This window comes from Ranitomeya variabilis, chromosome 7 (assembly GCF_051348905.1).
Source record: "Ranitomeya variabilis isolate aRanVar5 chromosome 7, aRanVar5.hap1, whole genome shotgun sequence".
Classification (NCBI taxonomy): domain Eukaryota; kingdom Metazoa; phylum Chordata; class Amphibia; order Anura; family Dendrobatidae; genus Ranitomeya; species Ranitomeya variabilis.
The window spans coordinates 231,115,777-231,142,852 of record NC_135238.1 but is presented as its reverse complement, the minus strand read 5'-3'; the positions used below and the strand labels follow the sequence as shown (position 1 = coordinate 231,142,852).

Sequence of the window (27,076 nt, the reverse complement as noted above, 5' to 3'; positions counted from 1 at the left end):
GACCTTCCAGACATAGTCTAATCCTCAATGTGGAGCAAAAAAGATGAAGACCGCACTCCTTTTTAGTAAAAAATGTAGTGGTTTAGTAGCCCATATGGGCTCCTAATACATATATACAGTTATATGAAAAAATTTGGGCACCCCTATTAATCTTAAGCTTAATGTTTTATAAAAATTGTTTTTTTTCCAACAGCTATTTCAGTTTCATATATCTAATAACTGTTGGACACAGTAATGTTTCTGCCTTGAAATGAGGTTTATTGTACTAACAGAAAATGTGCAATCTGCATTCAAACAAAATTTGACAGGTGCATAAGTATGGGCACCTCACCAGAAAAGTGACATTAATATTTAGTAGATCCTCCTTTTGCAAAAATAACAGCCTCTAGTCGCTTCCTGTAGCTTTTAATGAGTTCCTGGATCCTGGATGAAGGTATTTTTGACCATTCCTCTTTACAAAACAATTCCAGTTCAGTTAAGTTTGATGCTCGCCGAGCATGGATAGCCCTCTTCAAATGATCCCACAGATGTTCAATGATATTCAGGTCTGGGGACTGGGATGGCCATTCCAGAACAGCGTAATTGTTCCTCTGCATCAATGCTTGAGTAGATTTGGAGCGGTGTTTTGGATCATTGTCTTGCTGAAAGATCCATCCCCTGCGTAACTTCAACTTTGTCACTGATTCATGAACATTATTGTCAAGAATCTGCTGATACTGAGAGGAATCCATGCGTCCCTCAACTTTAACAAGATTCCCGGTGCCGGCATTGGCCACACAGCCCCAAAGCATGATGGAACCTCCACCAAATTTTACTGTGGGTAGCAAGTGTTTTTCTTGGAATGCTGTGTTTTTTGCCGCCATGCATAACCCCTTTTTGTATGACCAAACAACTCAATCTTGGTTTCATCAGTCCACAGGACCTTCTTCCAAAAAGAAATTGGTTTCTCCAAATGTGCTTTTGCATACCTCAGCCGACTCTGTTTGTGCCGTGCTTGCAGAAACGGCTTCTTTCGCATCACTCTCCCATACAGCTTCTCCTTGTGCAAAGTGCATTGTATAGTTGACTGATGCACAGTGACACCATCTGCAGCAAGTTGATGCTGCAGCTCTCTGGAGGTGGTCTGAGGATTGTCCTTGACTGATCTCACCATTCTTCTTCTCTGCCTTTCTGATGTTTTTCTTGGCCTGCCACTTCTGGCCTTAACAAGAACTGTACCTGTGTTCTTCCATTTCCTTACTATGTTCCTCACAGTGGAAATTGACAGGTTAAATCTCTGAGACAGCTTTTTGTATCCTTCCCCTGAACAACTATGTTGAATAATCTTTGTTTTCAGATCATTTGACAGTTGTTTTGAGGAGCCCATGATGCCACTCTTCAGAGGAGATTCAAACAGGAGAACAACTTGCAAGTGGCCACTTTAAGTAGCTTTTCTCATGATTGCATACACCTGGCTATGAAGTTCAAAGCTCAATGAGGTTACAAAACCAAAAAAGTGCTTTAGTAAGTCAGTAAAAAGTAGGTAGGAGTATTTAAAACAAGAAAATGATAAGGGTGCCCATACTTATGCACCTGTCAAATTTTGTTTGAATGCAGATTGCACATTTTCTGTTAGTACAAAAAAACTCATTTCAAGGCAGAAACATTACTGTGTCCAACAGTTATTAGATATATGAAACTGAAATAGCTGTTGCAAAAAAAACCAATTTTTATAAAACATTAAGCTTAAGACTAATAGGGGTGCCCAAACTTTTTCATGTAACTGTATGTAGTCCACACTATAGGGAGCTCAATACATACAGATTTATGCTGTTAGCACTAAGTGGAGCTCACTACATACAGATTTATACAGCCACCACTAGGGGGAACTCACTATATACAGATTTATACAGTCACCACTAGAGGAAGCTCACTACATACAGATTTATACAGCCATCACTAGAGGAAGCTCACTACATACAGATTTATACAGCCACCACTAGGGGGAGCTCACTACATACAGATCTACCCAACCACCACTAGAGGGAGCTCACTACATAAAGATTTATACAGCCACCACTAGAGGAAGCTAACTAGCTACAGATTTATACAGTCACCTCTAGGGCGAGCTCACTATATACAGATTTAAGCAGTCACCACTAGGGGGAGCTCACTATATACAGATTTAAGCAGTCACCACTAGGGGGAGCTCACTATATACAGATTTATACAGCCTTCACTAGGGGGAGCGCTCTACATACAGATTTATATAACCACCACTAAGGGGAGCTCACTATATAAAGACTTATACAGCCTTCACTAGGGGGAGCTCACTACATACAGATTATACAGGCACCACTAGAGGGAGCTCACTACATACAGATTTATATAGCCACCACTAGGGGGAGCTCACTACATACAGATTATACAGCCACCACTAGGGGGAGCGCTCTACATACAGATTTATATAGCCACCACTAGGGGGACTCACTATATACAGATTTATACACTTTCCGTAGTGGTGTTAGGGACAGTAGAGGATTTGGAGCTGTGTATCAGAAAAAAACACTTCCGTAAGGATTTTGTTATTGGGCTCGGTGATGTGTGCGTGCTCCTGGTCAGATGCATAATTACCCATGTCTCTCAAATCCATATGATGACTTGTCGTTGTAGCTGGGCTGATGGGCAACAGATACTATAAAGACTAATGTGCAGCAGATAGAGGGAAGCTTGATATGTCTCTGATCAGATAGAAATCATTACTGGGTTACCATGACAACCCAATTTGGAAGTCCCATTTCTGTATTGGGCTGATTGCATAATATATAATGGTGATCAGGACATCAGTCTCTCGCTGCATCTCCTGACAAATATCAGAAATGGTCATGTGCCCTGGAAAAGATGTCAGTGTCTCTGTGTGACAGCTCATGATGCTGTATGTCGGTCTCTTGATGTGACAGCTACGAATGTCTGTCGATCTCTATGTGACAGCTCTGGATGTCGGTCTCTCTATGTGACAGCTCCGGATGTCGGTTTCTATGTCACAGCTCTGGATGTCTGTCTCTATGTGACAGCTCTGGATGTCGGTCTCTATGTGACAGCTCTGGATGTCGGTTTCTATGTGACAGCTCTGGATGTTGGTTTCTATGTGACAGCTCTGCATGTTGGTCTCTCTATGTGACAGCTCTGGTTGTCGGTCTGTATGTGACAGCTCAAGATGTCGGTCTCGATGTGACAGCTCTGGATGTCGGTCTCTATGTGACAGCTCTGGATGTCGGTCTCTATGTGACAGCTCCGGATGTTGGTTTCTATGTGACAGCTCTGCATGTCGGTCTCTCTATGTGACAGCTCTGGATGTCGGTCTCTATGTGACAGCTCTGGATGTCGGTCTCTATGTGACAGCTCCGGATGTCGGTCTCTATTGGACAGCTCCGGATATCGGTCTCTATGTGACAGGTCCGGATGTCGGTCTCTATGTGACAGCTCTGGATGTCGGTTTCTATGTGACAGCTCTGCATGTTGGTCTCTCTATGTGACAGCTCTGGTTGTCGGTCTGTATGTGACAGCTCAAGATGTCGGTCTCTATGTGACAGCTCAAGATGTCGGTCTCTATGTGACAGCTCTGGATGCCGGTCTCTATGTGACAGCTCCGGATGTTGGTCTCTATGTGACAGCTCTGGATGTCGGTCTCTCGATGTGACTGCTCTGGATGTCGGTCTCTCGATGTGACAGCTCTGGATGTCGGTCTCTATGTGACAGCTCTGGATGTCGGTCTCTATGTGACAGCTCTGGATGTCGGTCTCTATGTGACAGCTCTGGATGTCGGTTTCTATGTGACAGCTCTGCATGTTGGTCTCTCTATGTGACAGCTCTGGATGTCGGTCTCTATGTGACAGCTCTGGATGTCGGTCTCTATGTGACAGCTCCGGATGTAGGTCTCTATTGGACTGCTCCGGATATCGGTCTCTATGTGACAGGTCCGGATGTCGGTTTCTATGTGACAGCTCCGGATGTCGGTCTCTATGTGACAGGTCCGGATGTCGGTTTCTATGTGATAGCTCCGGATGTCGGTTTCTATGTGACAGCTCTGGATGTCGGTCTGTCTATGTGACAGCTCTGGATGTCAGTCTCTATGTGACAGCTCTGGATGTCGGTCTCTATTGGACTGCTCCGGATATCGGTCTCTATGTGACAGGTCCGGATGTCGGTTTCTATGTGACAGCTCCGGATGTCGGTCTCTATTGGACAGCTCCGGATATCGGTCTCTATGTGACAGGTCCGGATGTCGGTTTCTATGTGATAGCTCCGGATGTCGGTTTCTATGTGACAGCTCTGGATGTCGGTCTGTCTCGATGTGACAGCTCTGGATATCTGTCTCTATGTGACAGCTCTGGATGTCGGTCTCTATGTGACAGCTCTGGATGTCGGTCTCTATGTGACAGCTCTGGATGTCGGACTCTCGATGTGACAGCTCTGGATGTTGGTCTTTCTATGTGACGGCTCTAGATGTCGGTCTCTATGTGACAGCTCTGGATGTCGGTCTCTATGTGACAGTTCTGGATGTCGGTCTCTATGTGACAGCTCTGGATGTCGGTCTGTCTATGTGACAGCTCTGGATGTCGGTCTGTCTATGTGACAGTTCTGGATGTCGGTCTCTATGTGACAGCTCTGGATGTCGGTCTCTATGTGACAGTTCTGGATGTCGATCTGTCTATGTGACAGCTCTGTATGTCGGTCTCTATGTGACAGCTCTGGATGTCGGTCTCTCTATGTGACAGCTCTGGATGTCGGTCTCTATGTGACAGCTCTGGATGTCGGTCTCTATGTGACAGCTCTGGATGTCGGTCTGTCTATGTGACAGTTCTGGATGTCGGTCTCTATGTGACAGCTCTGAATGTCGGTCTCTCTATGTGACAGCTCTTGATGTCGGTCTCTATGTGACAGTTCTGGATGTCGGTCTCTCTTTGTGACAGCTCTGGATGTCAGTCTGTCTATGTGACAGCTCTGGATGTCGGTCTCTATGTGACAGCTCTGGATGTCGGTCTCTATGTGACAGCTCTGGATGTCGGTCTGTCTATGTGACAGCTCTGGATGTCGGTCTCTATGTGACAGCTCTGGATGTCGGTCTCTATGTGACAGCTCTGGATGTCGGTCTCTATGTGACAGCTCTGGATGTCGCTCTCTCTATGTGACAGCTCTGGATGTCGGTCTCTCTGTGTGACAGCTCTGGATGTCGGTCTGTCTATGTGACAGCTCTGGATGTCGGTCTGTCTATGTGACAGCTCTGGATGTCGCTCTCTCTATGTGACAGCTCTGGCTCTGTCGTCTCGATCTGATACTTTGTATCTTTTTGTATCTTCTGTTCTCTTCTCTTCCTATTGATTACAGGTTAATGTGGGGGATGGGCTCTTAGTGGGGGCTTGTGGGGGGAAGGTGTCGTCCAGCTGCAAGAAAGGGGGGTGATCCTGGGTGGTGTCGGTCGGCCTCTGGGTGGGGGGGGGGACGCCAGCGATCACGCCTCTCCTCGGTAACATGGAGCTGTTGTCATGGCAACCCCTTTTGATGTGACAAGTGCTGTGATTGTGACGGAGCCGCTGATGTCGTCGGGCGCTCGCGGTGGCACGGAGAGGGTACGAGGGTCCCCATCCCACCCTGCCTGCCGCTCCCATCCTCTCCGCCATCCCTGCTCTCCATCCCTCCCTGTGCCTCGCTTGCCCATCTTTTGTGCCCTCTCGGTATTGTCCGTCCCCCCTCGTCGTCCCCTTCTTCTCATTCATTGCACAGCCGCCCCTCTCTCACTTTTTCCAGGACCCCCTGTCCCTCTCGCTCCCCCACCCCTCATGCCATCTCCATTCGCCCCATTTCATTGTCTCCCTGTGTGGCTCCCCCCGGGCCCTGAGTACGGTGCGGGGCCCTGAGTAAGGTGCGGGGCCCCGGGATCCCAGAATTGTCCTCGCCCACACCCCCCTCGGAGGACTGAGTGAGGAGGCGCTCAGGTGGTCCTGTCCTCAGCTGCCATTAGGTAAGTTCTCGGCTCCTCTCTTCTCTCTGTGCAGGAGGGTGTTGCCTCTAAGTGGACGGAATTGTTATTTTTTATTAGCATTTTTGCATTTTTTGCTTCATTTTATATCTTGTTTTTTATTAATGGCGGCTTTATTTACATTTATACAAAGACGCAAAATAAAAAGTGGACCGCGGGGCCTCCTCGCCCGGGATGGGGTTAGGACATAGGAAGCACCTTAGGCTCCGCGATCACATTGACCTTGAAAAGACGGGTCAACCTCCAGAGATTCTCCGGTCTGGATCGCAAGCTCTGGTGGCAAAGAAGTAGCAATCGGAAATGCAAATGCTGGAAGGGAGGAGTGACCGTTATGGGATGTGTTATACATACAGGTGTATAGGGTCAGATATGGGATGTGTTATACATACAGGTCTATAGGGTCCGATATGGGATGTGTTATACATACAGGTCTATAGGGTCAGACTATAGGGTCAGATATGGGATATGTTATACATACAGGTGTATAGGGTCAGATATGGGATGTGCTATACATACAGGTCTATAGGGTCCGATATGGGATGTGTTATACATACAGGTCTATACGGTCAGATATGGGATGTGTTATACATACAGGTCTATACGGTCAGGTATGGGATGTGTTATACATACAGGTCTATAGGGTTCGATATAAGATGTTATACAATCAGGTCTATAGGGTCAAATATGGGATGTGTTATACGTACAGGTCTATAGGGTCAGATATGGGATGTGTTATACATACAGGTCTATACGGTCCGATATGGGATGTGCTATACATACAGGTTTATAGGGTCCGATATGGGATGTGCTATACATACAGGTCTATAGGGTCAGATATGGGATGTGTTATACATACAGGTCTATAGGGTCAGATATGGGATGTGTTAAACATACAGGTCTATACGGTCAGATATGGGATGTGTTATACATACAGGTTTATAGGGTCCGATATGGGATGTGTTAAACATACAGGTCTATACGGTCAGACATGGGATGTGCTATACATACAGGTCTATAGGGTCATATATGGTATGTGTGATACATACAGGTCTATAGGGTCCGATATGGGATGTGTTATACATACAGGTCTATACGGTCAGATATGGGATGTGCTATACATACAGGTTTATAGGGTCAGATATGGGATGTGCTATACATACAGATCTATACGGTCAGATATGGGATGTGTTATACATTCAGGTCTATACGGTCAGATATGGGATGTGTTATACATACAGGTCTATAGGGTCAGATATGGGATGTGTTATACATACAGGTCTATACGGTCAGATATGGGATGTGTTATACATACAGGTGTATAGGGTCCGATATGGGATGTGTTATACATACAGGTCAATACGGTCAGATATGGGATGTGCTATACATACAGGTCTATAGGGTCAGATATGGGATGTGCTATACATACAGGTCTATAGGGTCAGATATGGGATGTGTTATACATACAGGTCTATACGGTCAGATATGGGATGTGCTATACATACAGGTTTATAGGGTCAGATATGGGATGTGCTATACATACAGGTCTATAGGGTAAGATATGGGATGTGTTATACATACAGGTCTATAGGGTCAGATATGGGATGTGTTATACATACAGGTCTATAGGGTCAGATATGGGATGTGTTATACATACAGGTCTATAGGGTCAGATATGGGATGTGTTATACATACAGGTCTATACGGTCAGATATGGGATGTGTTATACATACAGGTGTATAGGGTCCGATATGGGATGTGTTATACATTCAGGTCTATAGGGTCCGATATGGGATGTGTTATACATTCAGGTCTATAGGGTCAGATATGGTATGTGTGATACATACAGGTCTATAGGGTCCGATATGGGATGTGCTATACATACAGGTCTATACGGTCAGATATGGGATGTGCTATACATACAGGTTTATAGGGTCAGATATGGGATGTGCTATACATACAGGTCTATACGGTCAGATATGGGATGTGTTATACATACAGGTCTATAGGGTCAGATATGGGATGTGTTATACATACAGGTCTATAGGGTCAGATATGGGATGTGTTATACATACAGGTCTATACGGTCAGATATGGGATGTGTTATACATACAGGTGTATAGGGTCCGATATGGGATGTGTTATACATTCAGGTCTATAGGGTCATATATGGTATGTGTGATACATATAGGTCTATAGGGTCCGATATGGGATGTGTTATACATACAGGTCTATAGGGTCCAATATGGGATGTGTTATATATTCAGGTCTATAGGGTCAGATATTGGATGTGTTATACATACAGGTCTATAGGGTCAGACTATAGGGTCAGATATGGGATATGTTATACATACAGGTCTATAGGGTCCGACATAGGATGTGTTGTACATACAGGTCTATATGGTCAGATATGGGATGTGTTATACATACAGGTCTATAGGGTCAGATATGGGATGTGTTATACATACAGGTCTATACGGTCAGATATGGGATGTGTTATACATACAGGTCTATAGGGTCAGATATGGGATGTGTTATACATACAGGTCTATACGGTCAGATATGGGATGTGTTATACATGCAGGTCTATAGGGTCAGATATGGGATGTATTATACATTCAGGTCTATAGGGTAAGATATGGGATATGTTGTACAATCAGGTCTATAGGGTCCGATATGGGATGTGTTATACATTCAGGTCTATAGTGTCAGATATGGGATGTGTTATACATACAGGTGTATAGGGTAAGATATGGGATGTGCTATACATACAAGTCTATAGGGTCATATATGGGATGTGTTATACATACAGGTGTATAGGGTCAGATATGGGATGTATTATACATACAGGTCTATAGGGTAAGATATGGGTTGTGTTATACATACAGGTGTATAGGGTCTGATATAGGATGTTATACAATCAGGTCTATAGGGTAAGATATGGGATGTGTTATACATTCAGGTCTATAGGGTAAGATATAGAATGTGTGACATGTACAAGTCTATAGAGTCAGATATGGGATGTACTACATATGTAGGGCTAAATGGTCAGGTATGGGATGTATTATACATATACTGTAGGTGTACAGGGTCAGTTATGGGATGTGCTACATACATAGGTCTATAGGGTCAGTTATGGGATGTGTTATACATTCAGGTCTATAGGGTAAGATATGCAATGTGTGACATGTACAAGTCTATAGAGTCAGATATGGGATGTACTACATATGTAGGTTTATAGGGTCAGGTATGGCATGCATTACATATGTAGGGCTAAATGGTCAGGTATGGGATGTATTATACATATACTGTAGGTGTACAGGGTCAGTTATGGGATGTGCTACATATATAGGTCTATAGGGTCAGGTATGGGATGTGCTATGTATATAGGTTTATAGGGTCAGGTATGGGATGTGTATGCGCCTGAAGGGCGGCACTTATATTATGATACATAGTGTAAGGTGCAGGATGAATGTCTCCAATGTATCCAATCCATCTGGTGTCAGCTTTGTATCTTCAGGCAATCACATTGGTTCTTGATTGTTGTCTATTGTCCGATTTCATTTAGATCAGATCTGATTCAATTAAATATAATAATAAAAAAAAGAATTAAATGTGTTTTACCAAAGAACTTTCTGTTTCTTTAGTTTTTGGATATTTTTGTCCCGGGAACTTCCTCTGGATCAGCTCCTCTTATATTCAGCTGATGGATATTTAGTCTTTGGTCTGAGCTTTACTAATCATACTGTGTTTGTGAACGGGGGGAGCAGCTCTTATTATGGAGACCACAAGGGTTTAGCAAAGTTCCATGGGAAAAAAAATATGAAAATTAACTCTATCCCAAAGGGGAGTAAACTGCCTCACTCCTGCCACCTGTCTGAATGCTGGGAGGTGCAACTTTACAGATTGTTCCAACCTAAAGGACTGGGGTCAACACACTCCGGCCCATGATCCTCCATGATGGGCGGGGCTCAGATACTAAAATTAATTTTCATACATAAATATGATAATAGAAAGGAAGAAGCCGGAATTAGTAAACATTTAATGATATTAATGCAAGACGTGATATTCAGCTTTTCAATACTCAGTTTTGCTTTCAACACAATATAAAGAACCTGAGAAATCTGACAACTACTGCAGCCGGGATGGGAGAGGACATCGGGATTGTCAGAGTTGTCAGACACCAGAGTCGTAGTCGCAGCCAGTCTATCACTTATTACTTAGAGTACAGAAGAAATCAGGAGTATCAGCAATAATCACTGCACATCGCGCTTTATCTCCTACTGCCACAGTAATCAGATTATATATTTTATGATTTTACTTATTTGGATTAATATCTGCTCTTCTTCAATCACAGAGGAGCAATGCCACCACCAAAACCTTCCCTCACGCCTCTCACTTTGGGGATACTTTCCGGTTTGTTCTCCTTATCTTCATCGCCTTGGCCTGTATAGCAGGAATCGTCATCGCCTCAGCTGTTATATTCTGTCTACGACAACATGCCAAGCAACGGGAAAAAGAGAGACTTGCAGGACTTGGACCTGAAGGAGCCGGAGACTCCACTTTTGAGTACCAGGTAAAGACATCTATTGTTGTCAGTTAAGTAATATAGCACTTACAGTACAGACCAAAAGTTTGGACACACCTTCTCATTTAAAGATTTTTCTGTATTTTCATGACTATGAAAATTGTACATTCACACTGAAGGCATCAAAACTATGAAATAACACATGTGGAATTATATACTTAACAAAAAAGTGTGAAACAACTGAAAATATGTCTTATATTCTAGGTTCTTCAAAGTAGCCACCTTTTGCTTTGATGACTGCTTTGCACACTCTTGGCATTCTCTTGATGAGCTTCAAGAGGTGGTCACAGGGAATGGTTTTCACTTCACAGGTGTGCCCTGTCAGGTTTAATAAGTGGGATTTCTTGCCTTATAAATGGGGTTGGGACCATCAGATGTGTTGAGCAGAAGTCTGGTGGATACACAGCTGATAGTCCTACTGAATAGACTTAGAATTTTTATTATGGCAAGAAAAAAGCAGCTAACTAAAGAAAAACGAGTGGCCATCATTACTTTAAGAAATGAAGATCAGTCAGTCTGAAAAATTGGGAAAAATTTGAAAGTGTCCCCAAGTGCAGTGGCAAAAACCATTAAGCACTACAATGAAACTGGCTCACATGAGGACCGCCCCAGGAAAGGAAGACCAAGAGTCACCTCTGCTTCTGAGGATAAGTTTATCCGAGTCACCAGCCTTAGAAATCGCAGGTTAACAGCAGCTCAGATTAGAGACCAGGTCAATGCCACACAGAGTTCTAGCAGCAGACACATCTCTACAACAACTGTTAAGAGGAGACTTTGGGCAGGAGGCCTTCATGGTAAAATAGCTGCTAGAAAACCACTGCTAAGGACAGGCAACAAGCAGAAGAGACTTGTTTGGGCTAAAGAACACAAGGAATGGACATTAGACCAGTGGAAATCTGTGCTTTGGTCTGATGAGTCCAAATTTGAGATCTTTGGTTCCAACCACCGTGTCTTTGTGCGACGCAGAAAAGGTGAACGGATGGACTCTACATGCCTGGTTCCCACCGTGAAGCATGGAGGAGGAGGTGTGATGGTGTGGGGGTGCATTGCTGGTGACACTGTTGGGGATTTATTAAAAATTTAAGGCGTACTGAACCAGCATGGCTACCACAGCATCTTGCAGCGGCATGCTATTCCATCCGGTTTGCATTTAGTTGGACCATCATTTATTTTTCAACAGGACAATGACCCCAAACACACCTCCAGGCTGTGTAAGGGCTATTTAACCAAGAAGGAGAGTGATGGGGTGCTACGCCAGATGACCTGGCCCCACAGTCACCAGACCTGAACCCAATCGAGATGGTTTGAGGTGAGCTGGACCGCAGAGTGAAGGCAAAAGGGCCAACAAGTGCTAAGCATCTCTGGGAACTCCTTCAAGATTGTTGGAAGACCATTCCCGGTGACTGCCTCTTGAAGCTCATCAAGAGAATGCCAAGAGTGTGCAAAGCAGTCATCAAAGCAAAAGTTGGCTACTTTGAAGAACCTAGAATATAAGACATAATTTCAGTTGCTTCACACTTTTTTGTTAAGTATATAATTCCACATGTGTTAATTCATAGTTTTGATGCCTTCAGTGTGAATGGACAATTTTCATAGTCATGAAAATACACAAAAATCTTTAAATGAGAAGGTGTGTCCAAAATTTTGGTCTGTACTGTATATTCTTGTACATAGAGGCAGTATTATAGTAGTTATATTCTTGTACATAGGGGCAGTATTATAGTAGTTATATTCTTGTACATAGGGGCAGTATTATAGTAGTTATATTCTTGTACATAGGAGCAGTAGTATAGTAGTTATATTCTTGTACATAGGGGCAGTATTATAGTAGTTATATTCTTGTACATAGGGGCAGTATTATAGTAGTTATATTCTTGTACATAGGAGCAGTATTATAGTAGTTCTATTTTGTATATAGGAGCAGTATTATAGTAGTTATATTCTTGTACATAGGGGCATTATTATAGTAGTTATATTCTTGTACATAGGGGCAGTATTATAGTAGTTATATTCTTGTACATAGGAGCAGTATTATAGTAGTTATATTCCTGTACATAGGAGACAGTATTATAGTAGTTATATTCTTGTATATAGGGGCAGTATTATAGTAGTTATATTCCTGTACATAGGAGCAGTATTATAGTAGTTATATTCTTGTACATAGGAGCAGTATTATAGTAGTTATATTCTTGTATATAGGGGCAGTATTATAGTAGTTATATTCCTGTACATAGGGGCAGTATTATAGCAGTTATATTCTTGTACATAGGGGACAGTGTTATGGTAGTTATATTCTTGTACATAGGGGCAGTATTATAGTAGTTATACTCTTGTACATAGGGGCAGCATTATAGTAGTTATATTCTTGTACATAGGAGCAGTATTATTGTAGTTATATTCTTGTACATAGGAGCAGTATTATAGTAGTTATATTCTTGTACATATGGGACAGTATTATAGTAGTTATATTCTTGTACATAGGGGCAGTATTATAGTAGTTATATTCTTGTACATAGGAGCAGTATTATAGCAGTTATATCCTTGTACATAGGGGCAGTATTATAGTAGTTATATTTTGTATATAGGAGCAGTATTATAGTAGTTATATTCTTGTACATAGGGGCAGTATTATAGTAGTTATATTCTTGTACATAGGGGCAGTATTATAGCAGTTATATTCTTGTACATAGGGGCAGTATTATAGTAGTTATATTCTTGTATATAGGAGCAGTATTATAGTAGTTATATTCTTGTACATAGGGGCAGTATTATAGTAGTTATATTCTTGTACATAGGGGCAGTATTATAGCAGTTATATTCTTGTACATAGGGGCAGTATTATAGTAGTTATATTCTTGTATATAGGAGCAGTATTATAGTAGTTATATTTTTGTACATTGATAGTAGTGAGAGCAGCTTTCAAAAATGTGATTTTCTTTCTCCTGTTTTCTCACATTACAAAAACTCTTTCTAGTTAGGTAATCTGTATACGGTATATTAGAAAACTGCTGAAATTTCTCTGCAATTTCAGTTCTATCTGGAAATTCACTTTTAGGGTCATTTGTGAATCATAAAATGACATTATGTATGAGATCATTTTTTCCATCGGTATTGTGTCAAGTTTTCTGCCGTCTTCAAGTCTTAGGTACAAACTGACCTAATGAAGTTGTATCCTAAGTGCCCAATATCACATACTAGTGCACAATAGATTTATACCATAATTTTTGTCAAATTCGTATATCTTTCTCCCTTTGAGATTCCATGTTGAGTGACATTTTTAAACCAGATACTTACCAGATTTTTACATGGTTTACATTACACATTTTTATGCAAGTGGTTTAGGGGCTAATTATTGTATCTGTAATATTTTTCAGATATTTCTTAGGAGATGTTCTGTGGGTAATACTAAGTATCTTTGGGGGCACTCAAGTGATAAAGGTTAACCCCTTAACCCCTGGATCTTTTTTCGGTTTTGCATTTTTGTTTTTCCTTCCCCTCTTTCCGAGAGCCATAACTGTTTTATACAGGTTTATACAGTCACCACTAGAGGGAGCTCACTACATACAGATTATACAGCCATCACTAGGAGGAGCTCACTACATACAGATTTATACAGCCACCACTAGAGGGAGCTCACAGTATACAGATTTATACAGCCACCACTAGAGGGAGCTCACTACATACAAATTTATTCAGTCACCACTAGAGGGAGCTCACTATGTACAGAATTATACAGCCACCACTAGAGGAGCTCACTACATAGATTTCTACAGCCACCACTAGAGGAGCTCACTACATACAGATTTAGGGTATGTGCACACGTTGCGGGTTTTGCTGCTGATCCGCAGCGTTTTTGACGCTGCGGATCCGCAGCAGTTTTCCATGTGGTGTACAGTACAATGTTAACCTATGGAAAACAAAAAACGCTGTGCACATGCTGCGGAAAAAAACGCGCGGAAACGCTGCAGGTTTTTTTCCGCAGCATGTCAATTCTTTGTGCGAAATCCGCTGCGGGTTTGCACCTGCTGCAATAGAAATCAGCAGGTGAAAACCCGCAGAGGAAACCGCAAAAGAAACCGCGATAAATCCGCAGTGAAAAACCGCAGCGGTTTATCACTGCGGATTTTGCAAATCCGCTGCGGAAAAATCCGCAATGGAATCCGCAGCGTGTGCACATGGCCTCAGACAGCCACCAAACCAAAACCAATGTAGTAAAGATGACGGCAACACAGGTGCAAAATACAGATGAGACGACCACTCACAACCGACCAATTCATGGAGGGGGCGATTGCTCAGTATTAAATTGCACAAAAGAGGCTTGTATAGGGCGCTGGTCACACACAGACATTGTACAGTGTGTGGCTTACAGCCTATTAGTGACGCCTATACTATTAGTTTACAAGGTCAAAACTGCTGGGCCTGGCTGCACTCTGAGAAATGAAGTGCAAAAAGATCTAAATACATCATATATGAGGTAATGGTTGATATTTTGGCCAAGATATGAAAGCTCATACTAAGCAATCGCCCCCTCCATGAATTGGTCGGTTGTGAGTGGTCGTCTCATCAGTATTTTGCACCTGTGTTGCCGCCATCTTTACTACATAGGTTTGCTGCATCCTGACAGTGCATAAGTCCTGAGACCTGGGCAGGTGAGCTCTGGTGCTTTTTTTTTTTTGGCGTACTAATTCTTGAATTTTTGGAGGATTTTTATTCCTCTTTTTGTGGCTTTGCTACATAATTTTGTATTAGGACTCACAAATGTGAGGACCATTTGTCGCAGGTTGTGAGCTTGCATATCTTGGCCAAGATATTGACCAATACCTCATATATTATACATATATTTTTTTTGCACTTCATTTTTCAGGGTGCAGCCAGGCCGTGTTTTTTGGTCTTGTTAGCTAGGGTGTCTGTTCTCATGGGATGCACTCAGATAGTATTTGGCAGCTCGCCTAATCTAATAGTATGGGCGTCACTAATAGGCCGTAAGCCGTACACTGTACAATAGCGGTGTGTGACCAGCGCCTTATTTGTGTGCAATTTAATACTAAGCAATCACCTCCTCCATGAATTGATTGGTTGTCTCATCAGTATTTTGCACTTGTGTTGCCGCCATCTTTACTACATGGGTTTGCTGCATCCTGACAGTGCATTAGTTCTGATACCTGGGCAGGTGAACACTGCTGCCCATTTTTTGCTGTATTAAGCCTCCATTAGAGGGAACTCACTGTATACAGATTTATACAGTCACCACTAGGGGGAGCTCACTACATACAGATTTATACAGTCACCACTAGGGGGAGCTCACTGCATACAGATTTATACAGTCACCACTAGGGGGAGCTCACTGCATACAGATTTATACAGTCACCACTAGGGGGAGATCATTGCATACAGATTTATACAGTCACCACTAGGAGGAGCTCACTACATACAGATTTATACAGCCACCACTAGGGGGAGCTCACTACATACAGATTTATACAGTCACCACTAGGGGAGATCACTACACACAGATTATACAGCCACCACTAGGAGGAGCTCACTACATACAGATTTATACAGTCAGCACTAGGAGGAGATCATTGCATACAGATTTATACAGTCAGCACTAGGAGGAGATCACTACATACAGATTTATACAGTCAGCACTAGGAGGAGATCACTACATACAGATTTATACAGTCAGCACTAGGGGGAGCGCTCTACCTGGGAAGTTTCACAGCTCTTATTCAATCTGATGAAGTATTTTCTCTCCATATAGTCACATATGTTGAGATTATTTTCATCTTCATGTCTTTCCTCAGGATCTTTGCAGGCAGCACATGGCTGGAAAATCTCTTTTCAGTCGCACAGAGGCAACCGGAGCAGCGGCAGAAAACTCTCGCGTCAGCAGCGTGTCGTCCCAATTTAGTGATGTCCCACAGCCAAGCCCCAGTTCCCACAGCAGTACTCCATCCTGGTGTGAGGAACCCGTGCAGTCCAACATGGACATTTCCACCGGTCACATGATCCTGGTGAGTGAAATGTGTAAGGAGGGACTCTACCACCTCCTCCAAATCTCATCTTTTGTGAGTTCTGTACTTCACGTTTTGTGCTTGCTCAGGCATACATGGAAGATCATCTGAGAAATAGAGACCGTCTGGCCAAGGAGTGGCAGGCTCTGTGCGCTTACCAGGCTGAGCCAAACGCTTGCACCACTGCTAAGAATGACACCAACCTGAAGAAGAACAGGAACCCAGATTTTCTACCCTGTGAGCGCCATCATTATATTTACCCACTAAGTCCCTCATTCTTTGCACTGCAGCTAGGGTCAGCCTTAAAGGGATTATTTATTTGTTATTAAATTTTAATGTTGCCACTTTCAGACGAGGCCAATTTAGAATGTGTTTTAATGTAGTGGACAATCCCTTTAAGAGTGCCCAGTTGTGTCACTACTTAAGAGGATCTGGGAGCCAGGAGCTTACACCTCAGGTCCTGTACTTGGGACACACATTATGTGGCTTCATTTCCTAGTTTTATGATTGGAGACTGTTTTATTATTCATGATTATTAAGGCAAATGTGACAATATGTAAGAATTACAACAATTTCCAACTTTAGATAAATTCCCTGCAAAATACTGAAAATAGTAACCCGGAATAAAAGCACCATCCTGTGCTAAAATAATATCACTGTACCGTGCCAAATAATCACATTATATAGTCCATTAATAATACTGCCACATAGTGCCATAGTGACAAATAACTGTACCATATATAGACTAAACAAATATCAGAATAATACAGTGGTTTCATAATACTGATCGTTTACTAAACCATCACAGATTAGATGTGGGAAGTGGGCTAAACATGGCGGTGCCGTTCTTTCCCGCTATAATCTGGGCATGATCACATACAGCGGCTCTATGTTCTGTGCATTCATTCTCCGTGTTGTCTATGTGACCTCTGTATCTCTCCTGCAGATGACCATGCACGTATAAAGCTGAGGAGCGATAACAACACGTCCCGCAGCGATTACATCAACGCCAGCCCCATCGTACGTAATAGTCACTGATTGTTCCGTAAATTAGAGATACATCTCGTGGTGTTATCCAGCTGCAGATACGGCAGCCCCCGATGGCTGCCAGGACGTCATGTTCCCCAGGAAGCACTTACAGATGGCACTCACTATTGTACATATGTAGATAGGCAGGTAGATGGATCGATAATGGAGCTAATGAGATGGATAAATATAGAGATAAATGGATTGTGGGGATTCACACTCTTTGGCAGCAGTTAGCGTACACACAAGCAATAGGTTATTGTCCAACAATGCGATGTTTATTGTTCTCATAAACTTCAGAGGACTAAAAACAGCATCTTCACCACATAAAGGTATAATAAAATTTAAAAAACCAGTCCATACAGCAAATATGCGCAGATAACCATCCAGTTCTCTGGCTATGCCATACACTGACAGCTGAAACAGTTCAGCTGCCTAAGGCTGCGTTCACACTAGCATCGGCCCGTGGCAGTGCGTTGGGCCGACGTACCGACGCATACTGTGAAATAGAAGCACAACGGGGGCAGCGGATGCAGTTTTTCAACGCATCCGCTGCCCCATTGTAATGTCCGGGGAGGAGGGGGCGGAGTTCTGGCCGCGCATGCGCGGTCGGAAATGGCGGACACGACGCACAAAAAAAGTTACATGTAAAGGTTTTTTGTGCCAATGGTCCACCAAAACACAACGCATCTGTCGCACGATGGATGCGACGTGTGGCAATGCGTCGCTAATGCAAGCCTATGGAGAAAAAACGCATCCTGCGGGCAACTTTGCAGGGTGCGTTTTTTCTCCAAAACAATGCATTGCAACGTGCGTCGTACGACGCTAGTGTGAAAGTAGCCTTAACTGGGATTGACCATTCCCACCCAAGCTCTTCTGGTTGCTCCTAAAACCCGGACCAAAAATCTGGTCCCATAAAAACCTCTCAGCAACCTTCTATTGCTGGAGCCTTCACCTCCAGGACTTGCATTACCAAGGCTAGCCAACTTGGTGACATATACGTCCCATTCAGGAGTTTACCTCCTGCTTTCCTACAGGAAATAAAGAGAAAGGAAAATAAATATAAAGACAGACTGTGGGACAACGGGTTAGTTGTGAGGGAGGCCTTGCACCCTTCATTGGCATATTTGTTGCTGTTCAGATATTTTTATTCTAGATAGATAGCAAAAAAGAAGCAGCACTAGCTGGCATTATAAAGTCAGTAAGGGGCAAAATCTTTCAGGCATTTACCAAACCTCCAACAAAATTAAAGCAGAACTACATCCAGAGTTTAGGTAAAAACTAAATTAACAGCTCATTAGGGCTCGGTAACGTTTCCGTTCTGATGAGAACCTTTCTCAAGTCTTGCTGAGTCCCAATTGAGAGCGGCTTTGATTTTTTTTTTTGATAAATGCATAGGGGCTGGAGATGAATGAGATGATTACAGATGTTGATTTCTGCCATAACACTCTGAATCTCCATTAGATTGAGCACGACCCCCGTATGCCCACTTACATCGCCACCCAGGGGCCCCTCTCTCACACCATTGCTGATTTCTGGCAGGTGAGTTCTTACAATGATGGGACAATTATTATAGAACGTCCCTGGGTTATAATATATCCCTGCCCCAATAGCGGATGTGTAATATCAGCCGGACCCACCGGTTCTTTATCTGTAGATGGTTTGGGAAAACGGCTGCACGGTGATAGTGATGCTGAGCCCCCTGGTGGAGGACGGACTTAAGCAGTGTGATCGCTACTGGCCTGATGAGGGATCCTCTCTCTACCACATCTATGAGGTTAGTGAAGATGCAAGTGGATTCCAGTTTCCTCATTCATCAGCTGCTGCAGAACATCTTTGTTAAAAAAAAAACTGCTTTTTTATTTTTTAACTAAAATTGTGTACTGAGCAATTTCATAATATATATTTGTAAGCATCTGAGCTCCATTTTTCTGATACATAGCAACAAATCCCCCGCATAGACATAGAGGGCATAAGATTGCTGCCTGATGCTACCACTGTATGTAACTGAGGAGCTCAATGCATGCAGATCAATGTATAGTCAGTGTGCAGTGAGCTCCCCCTAGTGGTGACTGCCATGATGAAACAGCATGCAGTGAGCTCTCCCTAGTGGTGACTGCCATGATGAAACAGTATGCAGTGAGCTCCCCCTAGTGGTGACTGCCATGATGAAACAGTATGCAGTGAGCTCCCCCTAGTGGTGACTGCCATGATGAAACAGTATGCAGTGAGCTCCCCCTAGTGGTGACTGCCATGATGAAACAGTATGCAGTGAGCTCCCCCTAGTGGTGACTGCCATGATGAAACAGTATGCAGTGAGCTCCCCCTAGTGGTGACTGCCATGATGAAACAGTATGCAGTGAGCTACCCCTAGTGGTGACTGCAATGATGAAACAGTATGCAGTGAGCTCCCCCTAGTGGTGACTGCAATGATGAAACAGCATGCAGTGAGCTCGAAACACGTACAGTTTATACAGGCACTCTCCCTCCGGTATATCCGTTTTTTGTATGTCTTATAGCCTATTTCTATTTTAAATGAATACTATTAAAGTTAAGTGATTTTATCTCTTGAAGCTGGATTCCCTTTTTTCCACATATGCAGTGAGCTCCCCCTAGTGGTGACAGCAATGATGAAACAGTAAGCAGTGAGCTCCCCCTAGTGGTGACTAAAGAAAGCGATAATCATTTAATGCCCCCGCAGAGGATTTGGGACTTTGTTATTAAACAAAAGCTCCAACCGCTGTAAAGGTATATTAAGAAATTAATCAGTCAGGGATTCTGCTGTTAACAATGAAGAATGCTAAAAGTTTGAGATTCCTTTTAAGGCATACTTATTATTAGAAATCAGTGTGGATTTCCCTGACCCAGGTCTTGCATGTTCGCTTTCCTCCTGCAGGTTAATCTTGTGTCTGAACATATCTGGTGTGAAGATTTCCTGGTTCGCAGCTTTTACCTGAAGAACGTCCAAACCCAGGAGACTCGAACTCTTACACAGTTCCACTTCCTGAGCTGGCCAGCAGAGGGCATCCCCAGCAGCACTCGCCCCTTGCTGGACTTCCGCAGGTGAATCTCCCAATCTCAACAAGGGGTTCACTTATTTATCTCCTACAGGCTAATAGATGATGAACTTTCATTTGTTGTCCGGCCACGTGTTTGTTTCTTCGCAGATCCACAGTTCTGCATTTCTTGCTTTCAGCCTCCCCCCCAGGTCTCAGCTCATGGCTGCCCTTGTCATTTTTGTGATTTGCAGCTTGTAATTTTGGTCTCAGTTGCATAGTCACAAAAGTGATCATGAGCAGATGAGACGTGCCTCCGCCAGCAGGGGGCGCATTCTGTCCTCTTATATCACTGCTGGATGTAGGCAGTCAGTGACACAGTACAGGGACGTCGGCCTCTCGGGGATTCCCTGCATGGACTCTACACAGTGGAGGGGAGAGAGGGGAGAGGGTCCGTAGGTGACAGTAATACGGTGATACTGGTTATATTGGTGTGATCGTGTTCTCCTGTGTTACAGGAAGGTGAACAAGTCTTTCCGAGGACGATCCTGCCCCATTATTGTGCACTGCAGGTAACCGTATAGTCTCCCAAAGACATACACAACTGTGCTATACTACACCACGTGCACAGGCTCCGCTATACTACACACAGTGCATATATTGCAAGTGCACAGCTTCGCTATACTACACACAGTGCATATACTGCAAGTGCACAGCTTCGCTATACTACACACAGTGCATATACTGCAAGTGCACAGCTCCGCTATACTACACACAGTACATATACTGCAAGTGCACAGCTCCGCTATACTACACACAGTACATATACTGCAAGTGCACAGCTCCGCTATACTACACACAGTGCATATACTGCAAGTGCACAGCTCCGCTATACTACACACAGTGCATATACTGCAAGTGCACAGCTCCCCAATACTACACATAGTACATATACTGCAAGTGCACAGCTCCGCAATACTACACAGTACATATACTGCAAGTGCACTGCTTCGCTATACTACACACAGTGCATATACTGCAAGTGCACAGCTTCGCTATGCTACACATAGTACATATACTGCAAGTGCACAGCTTCGCTATGCTACACATAGTACATATACTGCAAGTGCACAGCTTCGCTATGCTACACATAGTACATATACTGCAAGTGCACAGCTTCGCTATGCTACACATAGTACATATACTGCAAGTGCACAGCTTCGCTATGCTACACATAGTACATATACTGCAAGTGCACAGCTTCGCTATGCTACACATAGTACATATACTGCAAGTGCACAGCTTCGCTATGCTACACATAGTACATATACTACACCTGTTGCACACGCTCTGCTATACTACACACAATACATATACTGCAAGTGCACAGCTTCGCTATACTACACACAGTACATATACTTATAAAACCTACAAGAGAAAAAATGAGCAAAAACCGTGCTGTAAATAAGTAAAAAGCAAAAAGTGCATCTAAATAACAGAGTTTTTAGTAAAACTGTTTTTGATCAAAAATAGCATAAAAGCCATCCCACCACGTCACGGTATCTCTGATCAGGACGGTCCTACACTGTCTAATATTAAAATCTTACCATGTGTCAATGTTGACCTTGGTGTGAATAAGGGCAGACAACAGGACTGGGCCCAACCAGTAGAACACCAGCCTGGGGAAGCCTTATATACAATCTCTAGCTCAGAAAAGGGTGGCCACACCCCAGCTTGCACATATACTGCAAGTGCACAGCTCGGCTATACTACACACAGAACATATACTGCAATTGCACAGCTCTGCCATACTACATTCAGTACCTATGCTGCAGGTGCACAGCTCTGCTATACTACACCTGGTGCATATACTACAGGTACACGGCTCCATTATACTACACTCTGTATATGCTGCAGGTGCACGGCTCTGCTATACTACACCTGGTGCACACACTGCAGGTACACAGCTCCATTATACTACACTCTGTATATGCTGCAGGTGCACGGCTCCGCTATACTACACCTGGTGCACACTGCAGGTACACGGCTCCATTATACTACATATAGTACATTTACTTCATGTGCACATCTCCGCTATACTACACCTGGTGCACACACTGCAGGTACACGGCTCCATTATACTACACTCTGTATATGCTGCAGGTTCACGGCTCCGCTATACACCTGGTGCACACACTGCAGGTACACAGCTCCATTATACTACACTCTGTATATGCTGCAGGTGCACGGCTCCGCTATACTACACCTGGTGCACACTGCAGGTACACAGCTCCATTATACTACATACAGTACATTTACTTCATGTGCACATCTCCGCTATACTACACCTGGTGCACACACTGCAGGTACACGGCTCCATTATACTACACTCTGTATATGCTGCAGGTTCACGGCTCCGCTATACACCTGGTGCACACACTGCAGGTACACAGCTCCATTATACTACACTCTGTATATGCTGCAGGTTCACGGCTCCGCTATACTACCCCTGGTGCACACTGCAGGTACACAGCTCCATTATACTACATACAGTACATTTACTTCAAGTGCACAGCTCCGCTATACTACACCTGGTGCACACACTGCAGGTACACAGCTCCATTATACTACACTCTGTATATGCTGCAGGTTCACGGCTCCGCTATACTACACCTGGTGCACACTGCAGGTACACAGCTCCAGTACACAGCTCCATTATACTACATACAGTACATTTACTTCATGTGCACATCTCCGCTATACTACACCTGGTGCACACACTGCAGGTACACAGCTCCATTATACTACATACAGTACATTTACTTCAAGTGCACCGCTCCGCTATACTACACCTGGTGCACACACTGCAGGTACACGGCTCCATTATACTACATACAGTACATTTACTTCATGTGCACAGCTCCGCTATACTACACCTGGTGCACACACTGCAGGTACACGGCTCCATTATACTACATACAGTACATTTACTTCATGTGCACAGCTCCGCTATACTACACCTGGTGCACACACTGCAGGTACACAGCTCCATTATACTACAATGTGTATATGCTGCAGGTGCACGGCTCCGCTATACTACACTATATGCTGCAGGTGCACGGCTCCGCTATACTACACTATATGCTGCAGGTGCACGGCTCCGCTATACTACACTATATGCTGCACGGCTCCGCTATACTACACTATATGCTGCAGGTGCATGGCTCCGCTATACTACACTATATGCTGCAGGTGCACGGCTCCGCTATACTACACCCGGTGCACACACTACAGTGCAATCTATCTATGATACACCGATATAGATAATATACGTATTTTTCTTCTAGTGACGGAGCTGGGAGGACAGGAACCTACATCCTGGTAGATATGGTTCTGAATCGCATGGCTAAAGGTGAGAAAATATAATCACAATTTCCATTAGAAATCACCAGTATCCCCATTAATATTCAGTGTAGCTAGCACCCTGGCTCCAATTTATCTTGTACGTTTTCCCTACAGCGCCCCTAAAGGTAAAACTTAGAATTGCAGTATATCTATAATAAACCACAGTCCTCCAGGACCCAAGATGCTGCAGAGCTTGATATAACCATGTCTCCATCTTGCAGGAGTTAAGGAGATCGATATCGCTGCATCACTAGAACATGTCCGGGACCAGAGGCCAGGGATGGTGCGAACCAAGGTATACACTTACTATTAGGGGTTAAATGACTGATACTTCTGCACGAATCAGCTGTGCTCTCTGCTTAGTCACCCTCCAATGTAAAGATCTATGGGGGCACCCTGCACATTGGGCAGGACATGCCTCTTCCCAGCAGGAATCATTTGATGCTTTTGCTTGTGATCCCCGATGTAAATGCTTTTATCTCCCATTCCAGGATCAGTTTGAATTTGCCCTGACGGCGGTGGCCGAGGAAGTCAACGCGATTCTGAAGGCTCTGCCGCAATGAGAAGGTGGTGAATGAGGTTCCCTATCCCGTCTCGTGACCTGGACCTGCATTTTGGAATTGGCAGTTTGATCCATCTTCAAAATACCCATTTGGTGTTCTCTCTGCTCATCGTGCCAGGGGGCCAAGGCTGCCCTTCCATGCCTCTACTGCCTATCTGCCTTTCCAAGCTTTCATCCCAGTACTGCCAGATTTCTTGCCCATTGCTACCTCGTCCCCCATGCTTCACTCCTAAGCTGCTAGTACCTCATTATTATGTAGTCATGTCTGTTCACGTTTCCCAAGAGCAAATCTGTTCTTAGTCTCCTAAGCTCCCACGGGTGAAATCCTCGAATAACCCTTATATCATATCTGTAATGCAACGTTCCAGCGCACGTCATAGCCACCTTTCTGTTATCCGTGATCTTATTATAAAGCTATACTTCTGCACATATGCCATGGAGTTTTGGGGAAGCAGGGTGGAAACATGTGGATGAGTGTTGTGTCGGGAAATTCAGGTCACCACAGTCACACATTATGGTCCCGGCCTATGTATTCTGTTGGGATAGGTAAGATAGGTGGTAGAGGTGCCCATTATCACTACCTACTTCCGGCATCTACTAGAAATAAAATATTGGCATCTAAATAGCTGTCATAATAAATCATTGTACCTAGCACCGGATGAAAATATGGCCGATGAATTGTCCAATACTTGTGCGGGGTCCAGATTTCTCAGCATAAAGCTGAATCATTGTATAATGAAAGCTTTCTAATGAACATTCTGTTTATATGCTGCTCTCCCTGCTTGCTGTCAGTGAATGGAAATATTCTATAGATCCAGAGGTCGATCTCCAGTACAGACCCAATACTTCTCACATTTGTATCCAGTGTAGATAATCTCTGGGAGCTAAAAACACGAGCAGCCAAACCTCTCCTTCATGCTGATAGTTTGCTACAGTGTATCAGTGCAGGTAAAATGGTAGAACCCAACTAATCAATTCAGGACCCCAATGAAAAGCAAAGAATCTTCCCCCCTACAGTCGTGCCCTTCCTGCAATGTCAGCACCGCTGTTCACGGCGGGTGAGGTGACATTATTGTGTCACGTGGCCGCAGATCATCAATATTCCATCAGGGCAGACGTCTGGGAATAGTAATGTCAACATTGCAGGAACAGCAGCGCTGCAGGAGCCGAGGATCCAGGTGAGTTTTTATTTAATTGCTGTCCTGAATTGATTAACCCATTTATTTCTCCTCACAGCTGAAGGTTTGTTACAATAGTATCTGGTTTTCTAGATTAAACATTTTACCTGCCCTGATACATTGTAACAATCAGGACAGGAGAGAGATTTCTGCTGTTATTGTTTCAGGCCTATTCTTCAGTAATAAGGAACGTTTCTACTCCGTAACAGCAAGCAGTGATATTGAATTAATACACAAAGGAATTGAAGGCAGGAGCCCCTGTTGTGTATGGAGGGGCACATAGCGGTGATCAGCGAATCCCCCCAGTTCTGTCCCGTCCTATCTTCTGTGTATCTGAATATGCTGCATTCTCTGCTGGGGACTGGCATGGGGGTGGCACGGTAGAGACGAGGTAGCCCTTTCTCTGCCCAGCCTTACACCTCTCAATCTGTTTTCTATGTCATATCGCATCGTACGTCACCACAGAAAAGAAAAATCATTTCTAGAGAAATATAATAGACTTTAATTTTGTATATTGATGTGAATAAAGTAATTGTGTTTCGTTTGTGCAAATGCAAAAGCTGTCGCCTTTCTTCATTTTCACCTGGTCCGAAAAATGGGTTAGATTGTAGGAATCGATGGGCACCAACCAAGCATGAAGCTTGTTATACAAGTGAACTTCCTGAACTACGGAATGAGAGCACCAGAGTGTCACCTGCAATTACCACTAGGGGGAGCTGAAAGCAGACATACACAGACAAACACAGCCACCACTAGAGGCAGCTCACTACATACAGGTGTCTACAGCCACCACTAGGGGGAGGGTACGACTTACAGATTAATACAGCCAACACTAGAGGGAGCTCACTACATACAGATTTATACAGCCACCTCTAGGAGGAGCTCACTACATACAGGAGTCTACAGCCACCACTAGGAGGGGGGGGTACGACTTACAGATTAATACAGCCAACACTAGAGGGAGCTCACTACATACAGATTTATACAGCCACCTCTAGGAGGAGCTCACTACATACAGGAGTCTACAGCCACCACTAGGGGGGGGGGGGGTACGACTTACAGATTAATACAGCCACCACTAGAGGAAGCTCACTACATACAGATTTATACAGCCACCACTATGGGGAGATCACTACATACAGATTTATACAGCCATCACCAAGGGAGCCACCATTCGGTGGAGCTCACTTCATACAGCCACCACTAGGATGAGCTCACTGACTACATACATATTTATACAACCACCACTAGGGGAAGCTGACTACATACACATTTATACAATCACTACTAG

The 27,076-nt window shown here is 43.8% G+C and overlaps 1 protein-coding gene across 3 annotated transcripts in view; it reads left to right on the top strand.

Annotated features, from left to right (window-relative positions):
- PTPRN (protein tyrosine phosphatase receptor type N) overlaps positions 1-26,344 on the top strand; it is a 68,756-nt gene extending 42,412 nt beyond the window's left edge. For all 3 annotated transcript variants that reach the window (XM_077273125.1, XM_077273124.1, XM_077273126.1), the window contains 11 exons: positions 10,374-10,592; positions 16,409-16,618; positions 16,708-16,855; positions 17,565-17,638; positions 19,109-19,186; positions 19,302-19,421; positions 20,541-20,707; positions 21,159-21,212; positions 23,988-24,052; positions 24,267-24,340; positions 24,537-26,344. In XM_077273125.1, the coding sequence (XP_077129240.1) occupies positions 10,374-10,592; positions 16,409-16,618; positions 16,708-16,855; positions 17,565-17,638; positions 19,109-19,186; positions 19,302-19,421; positions 20,541-20,707; positions 21,159-21,212; positions 23,988-24,052; positions 24,267-24,340; positions 24,537-24,608 (1,281 nt within the window). In that variant the 3' untranslated portion in view covers positions 24,609-26,344. The remainder of the gene's footprint in view (positions 1-10,373; positions 10,593-16,408; positions 16,619-16,707; positions 16,856-17,564; positions 17,639-19,108; positions 19,187-19,301; positions 19,422-20,540; positions 20,708-21,158; positions 21,213-23,987; positions 24,053-24,266; positions 24,341-24,536) is intronic.
- Positions 26,345-27,076: the final 732 nt, after the last annotated feature.